We start from the raw sequence: 17020 nt of genomic DNA on the forward strand, positions 1-17020 counted from the left end.
ACGTGAAACCAGACTTTACTGTTTTCTCTGAACAGTATAATTGCCATTGGAGCAGATGTGTTTGTTCTGAGATGAGTCAGTGAGTAAGTGCTGATGGGGACAGGGAGAACTAGAAGACTCAATATATCATCATCAGTGGACGTTTTGAGCTCTGTTTTTACAGAATTTGCTCAGAGGTCTCAGGGAGCCAGTGGTTCTGTGTTGTATGGACTTGAAATGCAAATTGTCTGAAGGAACAGGGGAAAAAACTCAGTATACCACTAAGTCCTTGAAGATGTAACAATGAGACGTGAAAAACAGAGATGTATCATGACCCTGGACCACAAAACCAGTCATAAGTCGCACGGGTATATTTGTAGCAATAGCCAACAATACATTGTATGGATCAAAATTATCGACTTTTCTTTGATGCCAAAAATCATTAGGATATTAAGTAAAGATCATGTTCCATGAAGATGTTTTGTAAATTTCCTACTGTAATTATATCAAAAATGTATTTTTGTGAGTGGATATGCGTTGCTAAGGACTTTTTGGGCATTTTGACAACTTTAAAAGTGATTTTCTCAATTTTTTTGCACCCTCAGATTCCAGATGTGTGTGGTCCAGGGTCACACACACACACACACACACACACACACACACACACACACACACACACATATATATGGGTGATTCTCACGAAAACTTGGTTTTAAAAATTCCAAACATGAAAATTTTAAAATGTTTGTATCAAAAAATTTCTTTTTCAGACATTAAGAGCAAGGTCTGAAGTGTTTGTGATCATTCATTTTAAAAGTTTTACTGACAATGTAAAACCTTTTTTTTTAACAGAATTTCCAAAACAAGTCCTTAAAAATCTCATTACCGCAACAGTCTGAAAACATCAACACTGTTAGAAAAGCAAATACATTTTCACATTTTTAAAAATGGATTATTAACAGTCATTGGCAGTTACTTGAAATTCTGAAATAATATTTATTTTTAAATTAACAGTTTTTTTTTTTTTTTTTTCAATATTTCAATGAAACCTAACATATTTTCAAAATGATGTGGCAAACCTGAAAGAACATATTGTACATATTCTGCACATGCATTAATAAGCAAACTACTATTTTTTCATCTTTTAAATAAATATTAAATAAACACTTGTTGCGGTAATGATATAGGTTACGGAAATGAGGTTGCTGATTTCGGTAATGATAAGTATACTAAGAATGAGGTATATTTTAAAAATATAAACTTTAATGTAGAAAATAAATGAGAAAATTGGCACAATCATGGATTTAAGTGCAGTGCTTCAAAAAAATAGGCTTACATAGGCTAAAAATGTGCATTTAGCAATACAACATGCACCACCCATTTACCAGATTAGTTTTAAAAACTCAAAATTTAAGAGAATAGTAGAGTCCACACCACAACGATAATGGCAAAGAAAAACTAAAATATTGCTGGAATCACTTTCGAAACAATTTTCTTCCAGCTGATGAACAACAAACATTGATAGCCAATCATGAACAACAAACATTGATAACCAATCAGATTTGACCAAATTTAAAGAGCACAAACATTCCTCATTAATATGGGGATGTCATTACCAACACTTGCAGCATGTAATTCAATCCTCTTCAGTCCTCTCAGTAGCATGAAAAACAAGGCTTTTATTAAAATTCTGAATAATTAAATTGTAATGTAGACACATGCATTTTCTGTAAAGCTGCTTTGAAACGATATGTATTATGACAAGCGCTATACGAATAAATGTGAATTAAGTTGAAATATACATCGTGAGCACACAGAACTCAACTCTGAACAAAAACTTGCTTTTCAAGCGGTGAGTGGATTCTAACTTAAACACCTCTGATTGGCCATTGCATTCAAGAAAGCAACAGATATGTCTATGATTAGCTACTGAGCTCAATGCAGCAAAACACATCGTAAATAGAAACCTTTAAGGGGCCGGTTACATATCGCATCTAAAACCACGTCTTTCTCCTCTGTTCCACAAGCGCTTGTGCTCCTGTGGCATCTGTCGTTGCTATGCAAACCATGAACTGCGCTCTCCATGATGACGAGGAAGTATCAGCAAAGGATTAATTGATTTCTAGCCCTTGCATTAGCTTTACTACTGTTCTAGCTGTTCGGATGAGCTTTCGATGTTGTTATGGAAAGGCCAAAGGTGATCGGTTGGTTCTTGTCACATGACCTGTGGTGCGCTTGCGGCATTCTGAAAAGTTAAGATGTTTTCATCTCGCCGCGGCATATGTGCGCCTGGAAAAAAAATGCGCAGCCATAATAGAAGCGACGCGGTCGCACTGCGCCTACATTTGAAATAACGAACTTGTGCGCGCAAAAGACATGATATGTAAGCAGCCCTTTCACACAGGACGTGGAATGCGCTGCGCTCACCGCTGGGTTCAGCGCAGCTCTTCAGATACAAAACGATTTGCGGAGTTTTCAAAACTGTTAGTGGGAGTTCTATATGTCTAGTCATCTGATGCCCCGTTTCTATTGGCCACGCGGGTAATCGTCACAAAATGCTCATAAATTGGCCAAATCATGTTTATATTTAAATCTAATGATTTGCACAGCTTTCTGTGAGGGTTAGGTGTCAGGTTAGGACATAATATCACTAACCTGATATAAAAACACTGGAAGTCTGTATGTTCTTACTAATATAATGCAACAAAGCCCTGTGTATACTGTTTTGACTTGTTTTGATTTCTTTTTTTGTAAACCTTTTCTCTGAAATTTGTCACACTAGACTTTGCTAAAGTTTTCCAACAGTTAGTAAATATTATTTAACTTAATAACTCATAATATATATTTAAAAATAGCCTGTATAATTAAATTCTCATTACTGAAACAGAAGTTCTCTCTACCGCAACTGGCCTTAAATTGTTGCGGTAAGTGAGAATAGTATTGCGGAGGATGAGGTACCTTAGCATATTTTATTAAATTCAGAGAAGCCATGATGATTTAGCCAACTTTTATTCAATGTACATAATTAGACATTAATGAAGTAAATTTTTTCACAGAAAATTGCTAATTTAAAGTTTTTCTAAATGAGGAAAATGTCCTGTTATGGTAATAATCATACACATGGTCTGACATCATGTACATGGTCTGACAAGATTTTTTTTTTATTTTATTTATTTTTTATTTTTTTACTTTTAACTGGATTAATAAAAAGAGATCTGCCTACCTGGTAGCCATCTTTGAGGTTCTAGCACATGTGTTGTTTAATTCAAAATCAATATTTATTTAAAATTTTGTGTGTCTGTGTAAAGAGTCCTTAAAAAATGTTGCGGAGGATGAGAACATCAGTCATGGACACTTAATTTTTCCACTATTATTTCATTATTGTTATATATTATACATTAATATTTTTTCTGTCATTTGAAAACATCTATTAGAACATCCATATACATTTTTTTTTTTTTTTTTTTTTTTTTTTTTTTAAGAATATTTTCATTTTTTTCTGTTTTAAATTAGAACACAACATGCATTCAGACATACCTGGACGCATTGCAGTAATGAGAATTTTAGCTGAAAATGCAGTAAAATACAAAAATAATTCATTCCTATGTTGAAATTACTCTTTGTTCAGTGTAGAGAACAATATTGTCTTTATTATGATGGTTTTATTTATTACTAAAATGCATGTTTAATATTTAAAATCATTAGTGCCATGGTGTTTTAATGTAGTTTAAAGTAGGCCTATAAGTAATTACATAGTTGTTAAATACAGTCTGAAGCAGAAACCTAGTGTACTTTTTGTAGTTTAATAGGTCCCTTTATTAAGGCAAAAAATAAAATAAAATAATTAATAATAATTTACACATTTTCATTGTGCCTCTAAAGTTTTTAATTGCTCTCGCAGCACTCCTAAATTTTTCAACATGCCCCTCACATGTGCTTCTCTGGGATATTAAGCCCTGTTTAATATTGTATCTATAATTTATAAATATATACATAAGTATGCATGCTTTGTTTTTGCATATGCATTGGCATGTTTTTTGTTTGCATGTGTTTGTATGTCTGTCTTTATGGGTGAGATTGTTGCTATACTCTCTTGGAAAGGTGTGTTATCACAGCGATGAGCTGAAGTGTGCTGTGGTCTGTTTCAGCTGTCACAGATAACAGTACTCGTACACACCATCACCCACTGTTAGACACAGACTAACACTCCGGGACAGACAGTTTAACCCACCACTCTACTTGTCTGAACTTGTGCTTCATAATCACAGGTCTCACTGTGTCACAATGTGAATGACAGTGCACTTTAACCTCAGAGCCTCATTCGGATATAGTTTCCTAGAAAATGGGTTGTCCTTTGGACAAATAGAGGTAGTCATTTCTCAGAAAGACTACAGAGACATCCACACCAGACCGATACTATCTGTAGTCTCAATGCTTGCATGTTGTCTTATATGAGCGCCTCGGGCATCAGGTTCTGTGAGTAGTTTCTGGTGTAGCTGCTCCTGTAAGATGAATAGCAGTGCAAACTCTCCCCATACCACATCAAAGTGCCCCTGGCGTCATGTTACGTACAGAAGATACCACAACGATGTAGCATGAACGATCTGTTCAGTGACCTTTTCCTACTATGGAGCAATTCATTTCCTGCTAAAGATTCTGTAATAGTTCTGACACATACTGATGCAGTTTGTGTGTATTTATAATTGAAGACATTACATTTGAATTAACAAATATGGAGTTTGTTGTGGTGAATTGAATTGGACAGTTACAATGGATCATTTCGACTTCTGTGCCCTAACCGAGCATGACGTTATGAAGCGATGATAAAGGCCATCTCTTTAATGTCAATCTGATGTTTGCCCTAAGTAGGACCAACCATGGTAAGTGATAGGGGTGGGGGAAAAATCGATACAGCATAGTACAAGGACGCCAAGTATTGATCTTTTATATAAATTGCACATGAGAATTTAACTTTTTGGTAAAATAATTAAATAAATTTCTTTTTCAATCCACTAGATGGTGGTGTTGAGTTTTTTTCCCCTGGTGTGGCACAACAGTGCATAACTGTTTACATTACATCGCAAAGCAAAGAGGACACTAACTATGCGCCAACAGACAAGACAGAGGAGGTTATTTTTGGTATGAAACAAAGTCTTAGCTTTCAAATTTTGTAATTTTTTTTTTTTTAAAATACTAACAATAATGCCGTTTTGTGGCTCTGTAATGTGTTGTGACAGATCGCTGTAGCGCCTCAGTTCAAAGTGGCACGTAAACCGATCATCTCTTCCTAGTTATTGCACGAAATAAACATGAATGAACATCAGAATCAGAAGGTATATTGTTTTAACCGCGGAAAGACGTCAATACGCCATTTTTTAAGTCTACTGACGTTAATCTACTAACTCTCCTTTGTTTGTCGGACAAAACGGCGGATTCTGCGTTATGATTGGTCAGATTGCCTGTCAATCAAACTCCCAGCGAAGGGTGAATTAAGGTAGACTGTGGCTGCGACCGAAAACTGGAAAATGCTGCCTTCGGAGGACACATTTCAAGGTAGGAAGGTATCAAGGCATGTCCAAATCCAATGTTAGCTTCACTTCTTGTTTCCCGAGATACCTTCCTCTGATCGATTTTTGAAGGCAGCGTAGATGTATCCTTCACTGCCTTTGATATCCCACAATCCTGTACGTTTTTGACCAACATTTTCCACTTTTGATGTCATTTCTAGTGAGAAATTACTACTGTAGTAATTAAATATTTGTTTAGTTCTCACCAAAGCTCGCGCAATTTCGCGGTAGATCATTAAACTGTTACGCTGACTCAGAAGTCTGTCTGAAATCAGTTTCATGAGGTGCCTTCATTCACAAACACTGCCTTACAAGTCATTGCCTGATAGGGCAGCGAGGCAACAAGTCAGCTGCCTAGGTTTTCGGATGCAGCCTGTAATACAAAGTGGGATTGTCTGCTTGATAAAACAGATGTTGACAAAGTTTTCCTTTGGGGACATAATTTGAAGTTGAAAAAAGGTAATACATTGCAATATATCGCAGAATATCGCAATACATTTAAAATCGCAATAATATTGTATCGTGACATAAGTATGGTGATAATATCGTATCGTGGGGCCTCTTAAACGATAAGACATTTTATCAGTTACTTGGTTTCTATTTCCATTCTGTCATTCTGGGTAGCCCCGTCCACAGCTACATATTTGATAAAACATCAGATATGTTCTGTTTGGCTATTACTGTGTGGTTTCTTATACCTTTTTTTTCCTTTCAGTGTGGACACTAAATATGTCCTTTTTTTTTTTTTTTTTTTTTTTTTTTGTTTAGTTGTTGTATTGCTTTTTTACTTTTGACTGTATTTGTGTTTCTCTGTGTGCAGGTTGTGGGGCGTGTGTTACTGCTTCAACTGATCAATTACCTGACCAGCCATTACCTGAAGGATCCGCTGGTGACACGTATGTTGAACAGCAGCCGTGTGCACATCCTGCCATCCATGAACCCGGATGGCTTTGAGTCATCTGCCCGGGACTGCACGTACACAGTGGGCCGGTAAGTGTGAGAGATAAATAATAAAATTCGATATGATTATCCCACTTTTCTGCCATAATACCATGCTTATAATTAGTGTTACTACAGTAAATCCATGGTGATTGTTGGTGATTTGTGGTTGAAAAAGCCTAGATCGTTGTCGCAGTGTTTCTGCGTGAGTGTAAAAATATCAGCGCTGTATCATGTAGCTTTAAACTGGTTTAAATCACAGAAACATTTGTGGTTTGTTTCGGAGAACTTGAATGTTTCTCACTGAATCTTGCAGCGATTCAGTGTTTAGTGGTCGTGTGATCAACACCAGTCAGCGACTGAGCTGTCTTTTGAACTGAGATAATAATTGGTGCGATTCAAATGAATAGTGCTGTTTCATTCCACTTTTGGCGCATTGCAACAGAAATTGCAGCACTTGCCATTTAGGCAAATTAGTTGTGGCACCAGTGCAACCTCTAACAAAATTCAGTGGCACCAGCAGGAAAAAATCACAAAATGTGACCATTTAGTCACAGTCTTGAGCCTGCATTTAAAACAAAGTGGGCAAACTAACAATATTTTCATTGTACTGTTGGTGAAGTATAGCCTTGCGCTCATAGCTGATTGGTCCGTGGTGACATTCAGCTTCAATATATTTTAGTGGCATCGGTCTATACCGTAGATAAGGGTGTAAACATGGTTTCAATAAATGACCTAAGTGGACTGAGTTTACATTGGTTTAGGTTAGTGTATCGAAAAAAGCAGGGAAAAAATTACCCTTTATTATCCAGTTGAACAATTTATTTTTGTCTCTGAAAAGCTGAATTCATTTTGCTGCAAGGAATTCAGAAAAGTTTATTTCGAAGTTGTCAGAGTCTGTAACTGTCTGCCCATGAAATCATGCCTCAGATGAGACGTTTAGAGATAAAGCGCACGTTCCCACAAATCATCCAGAACTTTGCTGATAAGCAGGATACAAAGGCTCAAAACACATGTCTTATCTGGCATGAGGGATCTTACTCACACATACACACGCACAAAGATAAACATCCATTATAGACTGAAACTCAATGTGGCCCACAGGCTCCCAAACAGCGGTACATAGTTTTGCCGGAGGAACGGGTGTCATAATCCTGAAGCAATGGAAAATAACTCGCTTGGTCTGTTGCCACAACCTGCTGACAAAAATCTACCCAAATGGAAAAATGGTAAAACCTGTTATCAGAAGATATGAAAACCCCTATCTGGATCACTAAGTTTCATTCATCCTGTGGATGTAACAATGCAGCTTTTGATCAGACCTTGCCAGTTGGACAACAAAATGCTGTACAATAACTTTGGTGTCTTCTGTTGTCAACGATACCAATCAAAGACAAATCAGCACCTCACATTGTGCTTTTTTGTGCAGAGAAACTAGATTATGCAGATGGATCGTATCCATGGAAGCTCCCACTGGGTGACATTAATCTAGAATCGCTCCGTATGATTAGCAATAAAGCAAATTTAATTAGCCAAACTTAAACATTGAAGACAAATAGAGATGAATAGTCATTCATTCATGTAAATGTGCTTTTAGCCACTGGCAGTTGTTTTGCTTTTAAGAGAGAGGAGTGTAGATGTCAGCTCTATTCCAAACTCCATTATGTTGTGAGGTAGTTGAGGATACCCAGCACTCCCAACTCAAAACTTATGATGATCACCTTAAAGTCCCCCAGTGGTGAAAATCAAATTTTTAATGGTGTTTTTAACATGCTTTAAGACAAACCATGTGCAAATTCATAAGTCAGAGTATTTTCTCTTTAAAACTGCAGTAAACCAAAGACAGTCTCAAACCCGTGGTTTGAAATCGCTGGTGTTTCTGACGTCACAAACTACCTTGTAACCAATCAAGTCAACGTGCCAGCAGGCTTTAGCATATCATTAACTCACCGTGCAAGGGAGTCTCAAAAGAAGGTTATCACGATATATTTTTCTGTTGATAGGAAAAATTGGGTAGATTTAGCAATATGGCGGGTGTATGATGCATACATTGATGTAATGATGAACTATATGCCTTTCTCCACTGACGTTCTGAGATTTTCAGAGCATTTGAAAGCAGGATACTGATTGTGATGGCAGCTGTCTGACTCGTGAATGTGAACATGGTTTGTGTAACATTAGCAACACATTATTAGCTGTTTGATAACGTAGTCAAGCAAAACGCTAATCATATTAATTATCGTTATGTGTCTGACGTTGTAAAGAGCGATACCATTGTGCAGCGTTTACCTCAGTAAGTTGACCGAGTGGATCTCTGAGCTCGTGCGAGTGAGTGGAGGCGGGGCTAATTATCAAGGAAGATCCGTGTATATTAAATAAGCAAGGGTGTAGAGTTATATTTAAGCTTTTTTAAGGCATTAAGAATTTTTTTTTTTTTTTAACAGGAAAAAACATTCAAATATGTAATTTTGGTGATCAAAGATGAGATTTAAGGGATAAAATTATTGACTAAAGGGGGACTTCTTAAAATATAAATGCAGTTTTTGTATATAAAATGGCTTTGTTGATCTAAGTTGGCATTGATCTAAAGCCAAATGAAATAGTTAATAAAAAATTTAAAATGTTTTCCTCTATACTGTCAAAAATATAACAACTTTTTACCTTATTTCCCTGCTAAAAGATGCATATATTAGTACCTTAGTACCTATTTGTGCGGTACATATAAAATAAAGAGTTAGTTCACCCAAAAAATAAAACAATTCTGTAATTTACTCACCCTCAAGTTGTTCCAAACCTGTATGGAACATTTTGAAAATCTATTTATTTTCAGATTTTAAGCAGACCTCTTGGGTCTGCGGGATGGTCACAGTGCACACAGATATCGGTGTTATTAATTTCAGTTATTTTTTTTTAAACTAAGTTTTTATTATGATGTGAGCCACATAGACTATTAGTGAAGTGACAAAATTGATCTCAACATTATACCTTTATATAATGTAGACAGTGAAGAAACTCCCTAGGTTTTGAAACAGGCCGCACAAGACAAGTTCAACCATATGTCCAGCTCAGTAAGTCCCAAAACTTTGGAGACACACCAGACCTCATCTAATACTGTAGAAGCCACATCCTTGAATACAAACCATCCTGCTCCTGCAGTCTGAGACCACATAAGCGCTCCTGCTCAGATGGGGTGCAATTGGAAACAGATCTGATCTGGATTTGATGATATGGTGGGTAAACTCGGAGAAAAAGAGATTGAGCAAGAGCGAAAGCTAGAGTGCATGCTACAACAGCAGCCATGCAGCTGTGCACATTGACAACGATGACGATGTTTGTATTTTTTTCTGCAGTGCGGTTCGCTCTTATTGCCGTGGCTTTCGCTATGAGCTTCCTGTGAGGTTTGGCACCAGTCTCAACCAACTGAAACAAACAAAACCCTGTCAGTCGCTGCCACTTTGTCTTATTTCAATCCAACTGATCATGCTTAACCTGTGACCTTTCGCATTTTAAGCGATGGGAATCACAAGCAAATGCATCATTCTGATTCCAGTTCTGATTGAATTAGGTTACTGTACTGTATCCCAATATTCAAGCAGATTGAGCTGGATGAAATATTCTGAATGATATGAATCCACAATCTGACTTAAGATGCAGCCTGGAATCATAATTGCACATTGTTCGTTCATTTGGCCAGAGAAGAACTGCCCCTCCGACTGAGCCTGGTTTCTCCCAAGGTTTTTTTCTTGGATGGAGTTTGGGTTCCTTGCCACTGTCACCTTTCGGCTTGCTTAGTTGGGGACACTTAATTTTCGGCAGTATTATTGATTTGACTGCACTGACACTGTTGGATGAGAGCTTAACTAAGCTGGATGGCATCACTGTTTTCTCCAGAGCTGCTTTACAGCTGAATTGAATTCATTTCATAATTGATGAACTCTTCACTGAACTGAATCAACACTGAAATGACTTGAGCTGAATAATGACAATATTGTCTTTTTAGAGCTGCTTTACAGCTGAATTGATGGCTGTTTGTACCATTGATCATTATTTTACCGTTTATCAATGTAAAGCTGCTTTGAAATTGTTTTGTATGAAGTGCTATATAAAACTTAAATTATTTTAGTAACTGAGGACGAACCATAACTTATTATTCAGTAACTTTGTCGGTAGTCATGCCATGAAAAACTCAGGAAAAGTTGTTGCATTGTAGTAACCTAGGTATTTATACTATACATACATTTAAATCATTCTCTTTATGTAAGATGTCGTATCTTATGTAAGATATTTTCTAACTTGTCTAACCACCACTTCATGTATTTCTCGTAAACCCTTAAGTTATATTTGTGTATGTGGCAAGTCTGCTAAGAAAAATAAATATACCACAGAAAAATGTTTAGACATTTCACAGGAAACAATGACTCAACACTTGTAAGTCAAGACTTAAAAAAAATACAATAGAACAGCATATATGGAACAAGCTGTGAAGCTCTAAGCTGTTGTCAAATAAAAGCCCTAATAAGGAACCATTATTTTCATTTTATTTTTTGGGTTATTTTGGAGCGGGTAAATATCTTGAATTAAAGACACTCAAATTTTCTGCTCCAATCCCCTTTAAGTCACAAGAAACTAGAGTTGTCAAAAGTACCGACTTCTAGTCGATTAAGTCAAATCATCCTTGGGGTCTAATACAGTGTATTATTTGTATAATCTCAGTTTGTGGGAAAATATGATATTAGTCCTTTTCAGATAGGAATTACAGACTATAATTAGCAACATGTGGCCACCCTTAAGATTCAGAGGAAATGTGTCATTCTCAAAGGACTAATTGACAGGAAATGGATGTTCCGATAAATTCATTTGGGAAACCGCCTGTTTTCAGATACTCATGTACAGTGACTATATTTGGAAGCCAATGAAATCTGCTCTGTTGTGATTTTTATTTCCAATATGACAATAATTTGACCTTCCGATTTAAGAAAAGACAACTCTTGAGGTTTTAGCCTGGCATTCGTAGTTTTCTCTGCGGAACGATCAACACGCACATGACTGGTCAGTTTGTCAGTGGAGCAAATATATGTCATCTGAGGTTTCATTGAAAGTACTATAATTTGATGCCGAAAGCACAGCTGGATTGCAGGAATTTTCCCTTAGGCCGTGTTTGAGAGTCTGCAGTGGAAAGTGGCCACTACATCTTGATTCCATATATCCATCTTATATATCTCTCACACACCATAAACATAGAGGGTATTTTCTTTGAAAGGGCAACATGCAATAATTTCTGCCTCATTTTAACGTACAGAGCTAATTATAAGTAAGCCATTCCCAGGTCGACTTCCTGAGTAATGTAAACACTGTGGCTCTTTCAAAACATTTGCATTTGTTCAAGCGGTTCGACATGTCAACCTCTGGCTCTGAACAATGCCAGTAGGGGCGGGGTGGAAGGAGGACTTGGGAAATCCGGCTGTGTTTGGAATCGAATACAAGCTTACTAATTAGTGAATTCTGCGCAGCATATACTGTCCTGCACTCTATTTTAAATTCTACAACGTAAACCTGTAAGTATTGTTCTAGAGTAGACATTTTAAACCTCATCATGCTGCATACAAGTGGCATTATTTTGCCTTTTTAGATAATTTTTTCTAAATACATCAAATATATTTATATAATATATACATCAAAATATATACATCAAATATATTTTCACTTCTGAATGTACACAAATGAAAATATGAACAGTCCCCATTCTGGTAAACATCTACTTTTGTGTTCCCCTGATAGTTTGGAACAACACGAGAGTGAATAAACAATTACAACATTTTTGGTAAATTATTCTTTTAAGGATCAGTGAAACACACCAGAAATATTTCCATTCTACAATGATCACTCCACAGCCACAAAGCACAACATAAACACTATTTAATGCTTTTCACTCAGAGATTAATGGCTCTCACACATCCTGGCGCCCTTGTGAAAACCCTGATACTCCTCCAAATTAAACTGACAGACCTAGAGTGTAGGCTAACAAAGATTTTATGGCTGTGTGGGTGCATGCATAGGGATCTAACCGTGTAGCAATGCATATGTGTAAAATTGTACTGATATAAGTCATCCTGAAAACACCATGATCTAAGCTGTCATTACATATAAACAGTGTTTAAAGGAAAGTAAACCGCGCTGCACGCTACTCCATCTCTGATTTATAAAGTGATAAAGGAGGTACTAGATATTATTCTAGATATCAGAGTTATTATTCTAGATATCAGAGATAGGGCAATGTGTCTTTTTAGTCTGACCCAGGATAAGCTACCCTAACAAAATCATATCCTGAGCTAAGAGAAGTGGCAAACATTGGTCTGATCACAAATGCAGAAAGCATCAGACAAGATGAAGGCCTTCAACAATCTGTTCTGCTCCATCAAACTAACAGCTCAGCACTAATGGAAACCTCAAGAGCTCTTTTAGACAAATAGTTTATAGAGCTGAAAGCGGTTAATCAATCATTTTCATGACAAAATGTGTTTTGCGCCACATAGATCAGCTCAAGTGTCTGGCGTGATTAAGATTCTGGGGTTTTAAGAGAGAAATCAGGTGTCTGGATGAGGCAGGCAATCAGTAAAAGAAAACAACCCAAGTCCAAACCGAGCCAGAGACACAAGAGAATCTGAGTGGATTTATGAGGTGCTTAATCAGTTTTCAAAGAGCTTTCAAACAAGTTGAAGAGCTCCAATATTTGTGAGAGAACCTGGCATAAACAAGCTTGTCTCTGCCATTAAACTACAACAGCAGTTGAAGTTGAGATGCAGGCCAACTTTTACAGACTTTTTATTTTTTATTATTATTATTGTATTGTGAAAGCAGGGGAAAAAAACAGCTCTGTGTTCAAACGCCAGCAAAACGTGGCACACACACATCCTGTTTATTACGTCTGGGTTGATTTCATACGCATTCAGCGTCGACCACCCAGGAAGGCTTGATCACTGAACCTCTTAACCTCTGTACAAAACCCAACCAAAACAATTAAACCTGTTTGTTTTTCCCCATTGTCATTGGCTTCTGAGCTGCATTTGACCTTGTGTAACATGCATTATATATATATATATATATATATATATATATATATATATATATATATATAACCGTGGACCACAAAACCAGTCATAAGTCGCACAGTATATTTGTAGCAATAGCCAACAATACATTGTATGGGTCAAAATTATTGATTTTTCTTTTATGCCAAAAATCATTAGGATATTAAGTAAAGCTCATGTTCCATAAAGATATTTTGTTAATTTCCTACCGTAAATATATCAAAAATCTATTTTTGTGAGTGGATATGCATTGCTAAGGACTTCATTTGGACAATTTTAAAGGCGATTTTCTCACCCTCAGATTCCAGATTTTCAAATAGTTGTATCTTGGCCAAATATTGGAAAGCATATTTATTCAGCTTTCATATGATGTATACATCTCAATTTCAAAAAATTGACCCTTATGACTGGTTTTGTGGTTCAGGGTCACACATATATATATATATATATATATATATATATATATATATATATATATATATATATATATAATATACACCGATCAGGCATAACATTATGACCACTGACAGGTGAAGTAAATAACACTGATTATCTCTTCATCACGGCACCTGTTAGTGGGTGAGATATATTAGGCAGCAAGTGAACACTTTCCTCAAAGTTGATGTGTTAGAAGCAGGAAAAATGGGCAAGCGTAAGGATTTGAGTGAGTTTGACAAGGGCCAAATTGTGATTGCTAAACGACTGGGTCAGAGTATCTCCAAAACTGCAGCTTTTGTAGGGTGTTCCCGGTCTGCAGTGGTCAGTTTCTATCAAAAGTGGTACAAGGAAGGAACAGTGGTGAACCAGAGACAGGGTCATGGGCAGCCAAGGCTCAATGATGCACGTGGGGAGCGAAGGCTGGCCCGTGTGGTCCGATCCAACAGACAAGCTACTGTAGTTTAAATTGCTCAAGAAGTTGATGCTGGATAGAAAGAATACACAGTGCGTCGCAGTTTGTTGCGTATGGGGCTGCATAGCCGCAGACCTGTCAGGGTGTCCATGTTGACCCCGTCCATCGCCGAAAGCACCAACAGTGGGCACGTGAGCATCAGAACTGGACCACAGAGCAATGGAAGAAAGTGGCCTGCTCTGATGAATCACGTTTCCTTTTACATCACGTGGATGGCCGGGTGCGTGTGCGTCGCTTACCTGGGGAACAAATGGCACCAGGATGCACTATGTGAAGAAGGCAAGTCGGTAGAGGCAGTGTGATGCTTTGGGCAATGTTCTGCTGGGAAACCTTGGGTCCTGCCATCCATGTGGATGTTACTTTGATACGTACCACCTACCTAAGCATTGTTGCAGACCATGTACACCCTTTCATGGAAACGGTATTCCCTGGTGGCTGTGGCCTCTTTCAGCAGGATAATGCGCCCTGTCACAAAGCAATCAGGTATGGTTTAGGAATGGTTTGAGGAGCACAACGAGTTTGAGGTGTTGACTTGGCCTCCAAATTCCCCAGATCTTAATCCAATCGAGCATCTGTGGGATGTGCTGAACAAACAAGTCCGAATCCATGGAGGCCCCACCTCACAACTTACAGGAGTTAAAGGATCTGCTGCTAACATCTTGGTGCCAGATACCACAGCACACCTTCAGGGGTCTAGTGGAGTCCATGCCTCAATGGGTCAGGGCTGTTTTGGCAGCAAAAGGGGGACTAACACATATATATATATATATATATATATTCTATTATATATATATATTCTATTATAAATTATATTATATATATAATTTATAGCTGTATGTAATAATTCGGTATATGTGCCGGCATCCAGACATGCTGCTTTAGCTCAGCTGCATTTGTTGACTGAGAGTGGCTGTTTTAAAGGACTTCAAAGCATTGCAACAGTAAGCAGATAGGAATCCCTGAGGGAAGCACTTCTGTATGGCGTAGAGCCGGCACTCCGTGTTTGGGATTAAGAAGGATCGCTCCACCCGATGGTGTCACGGCAAACACACTAATCCACCCGCACAAATTTAGACCTGCCAGTGCGAACTAATGCGAAGAGCTGTCACTGGCCTGTTAGTTTGCTAGTTAGCCGTTTGATGTTCTTCATCCTTGAAGATTTTGGTGTCAGCACAGATGCGGGCTGCAGATGACATAGTCAGGTCTGCTATTCAGTATGTCCACAAAAGAATCAGGGTATTTGTTGTGAATGTGTAAAAGATACACACATGTAACGGGGGTGTTGATAGTCGACGTTGCTAAAAAAATGTTTTAGGAAGGTATGTATCATTGAATGATGAACAGATGAAAGCTGAATTCAAAAACAAGCCTGTTTAATAGGAAAGTGTTAGTGAAAAGTGAAATTATGACTGTTTTTGTGTACTAAGACTTGTTGCAAACTTTTGTAGTATTTTACTGTACGCTAAAAGAAAACACTTTTTGACAGTAATGCAATTGATCAACACGTTCATTTATGAAAGGTTTTTGCTAATTTGATAAGGCCTCTAATCAATGTATGACTGTAGTCTACTTAGAAGACTTTGGTACATATTACCATTTAAATAAATTGTGCATAATGACTGTTTTTCCTCCCAAATCAGCAGTGAAAATGTCAGAACATGTTAAACATCCTTCTAATGAGCAGTTTAGATTGTTTGAAATGGCTTATTAGGTTTTTGCTGAACATGTGGAGGAGGTATCTGATCTAAGCTGTACTTTTGCATCCTTTATTCTCAATTCCACATTTCACTTGAATGACAGAAAAGCACATTTATACACCATAGTTTCCTTGAGTAACTAGTTCTCCCTCCCCCCAGGTATAATAAGAACGGTGTGGACTTGAATCGAAATTTCCCGGATGCATTTGATATTAGCAATGAGGAGGAAAGGGAGAAAGAAGTCAGGGCAGTGATGGACTGGCTGAAGACCGAGACTTTCGTCCTGTCGGCCAATCTCCACGGAGGTGCGGTGGTGGCCAGCTACCCCTACGACAACAGCAACAGAGGTCAGTTGCTTGTACACATTAATGAACCCTTTTCAGTTGTTTCCCCATAAGGATTCATATTAAATGACAAACAAATTAATTGTCAGCTCCTAAAAGCTGAGGAAACTAATATGCATTTATGATAATAAATGGAGATCTATTGGGCAAGAAGGTCCCTAGACCGTTTGATGTAAATAGCATTGTGTTACTTTTTCTCACCTGGGCTGGGCTTGATTTTTTGTTTTTTAATAACAACAAAAAACGTATATTTTTGACAAATGTTAAGGCCCTTTCACACCAAAAGTGAAATGAATAAGCTTCAGGCTGAAGGAAATGCATATTTACGCATGTACAGTAGAGGGCGCAGCTCAAACAAACCTTTCAGTTGTACTGCCATTCTGGATTAAAGTAGAAGGAAGTTCAACACTCTTATTTCTAAATCTAAACTGATTTTTGCTTTTTGGTATGGTTGAATTAGATCATTGAAGGTTAGCAGCACAGACAGGTTAATAAA

General features: G+C 37.4%; 1 protein-coding gene across 1 annotated transcript in view; it reads left to right on the forward strand.

The window, feature by feature from the left end:
* cpm (carboxypeptidase M) overlaps positions 1 to 17020 on the forward strand; it is a 41347-nt gene that overhangs the window by 16195 nt on the left and 8132 nt on the right. The window contains 2 exon segments of the mRNA XM_051891372.1: positions 6367 to 6536; positions 16340 to 16527. Of these exon segments, the coding sequence (XP_051747332.1) occupies positions 6367 to 6536; positions 16340 to 16527 (358 nt within the window).

Source organism: Ctenopharyngodon idella, chromosome 4, assembly GCF_019924925.1.
Source record: "Ctenopharyngodon idella isolate HZGC_01 chromosome 4, HZGC01, whole genome shotgun sequence".
In the NCBI taxonomy this organism is placed as follows: domain Eukaryota; kingdom Metazoa; phylum Chordata; class Actinopteri; order Cypriniformes; family Xenocyprididae; genus Ctenopharyngodon; species Ctenopharyngodon idella.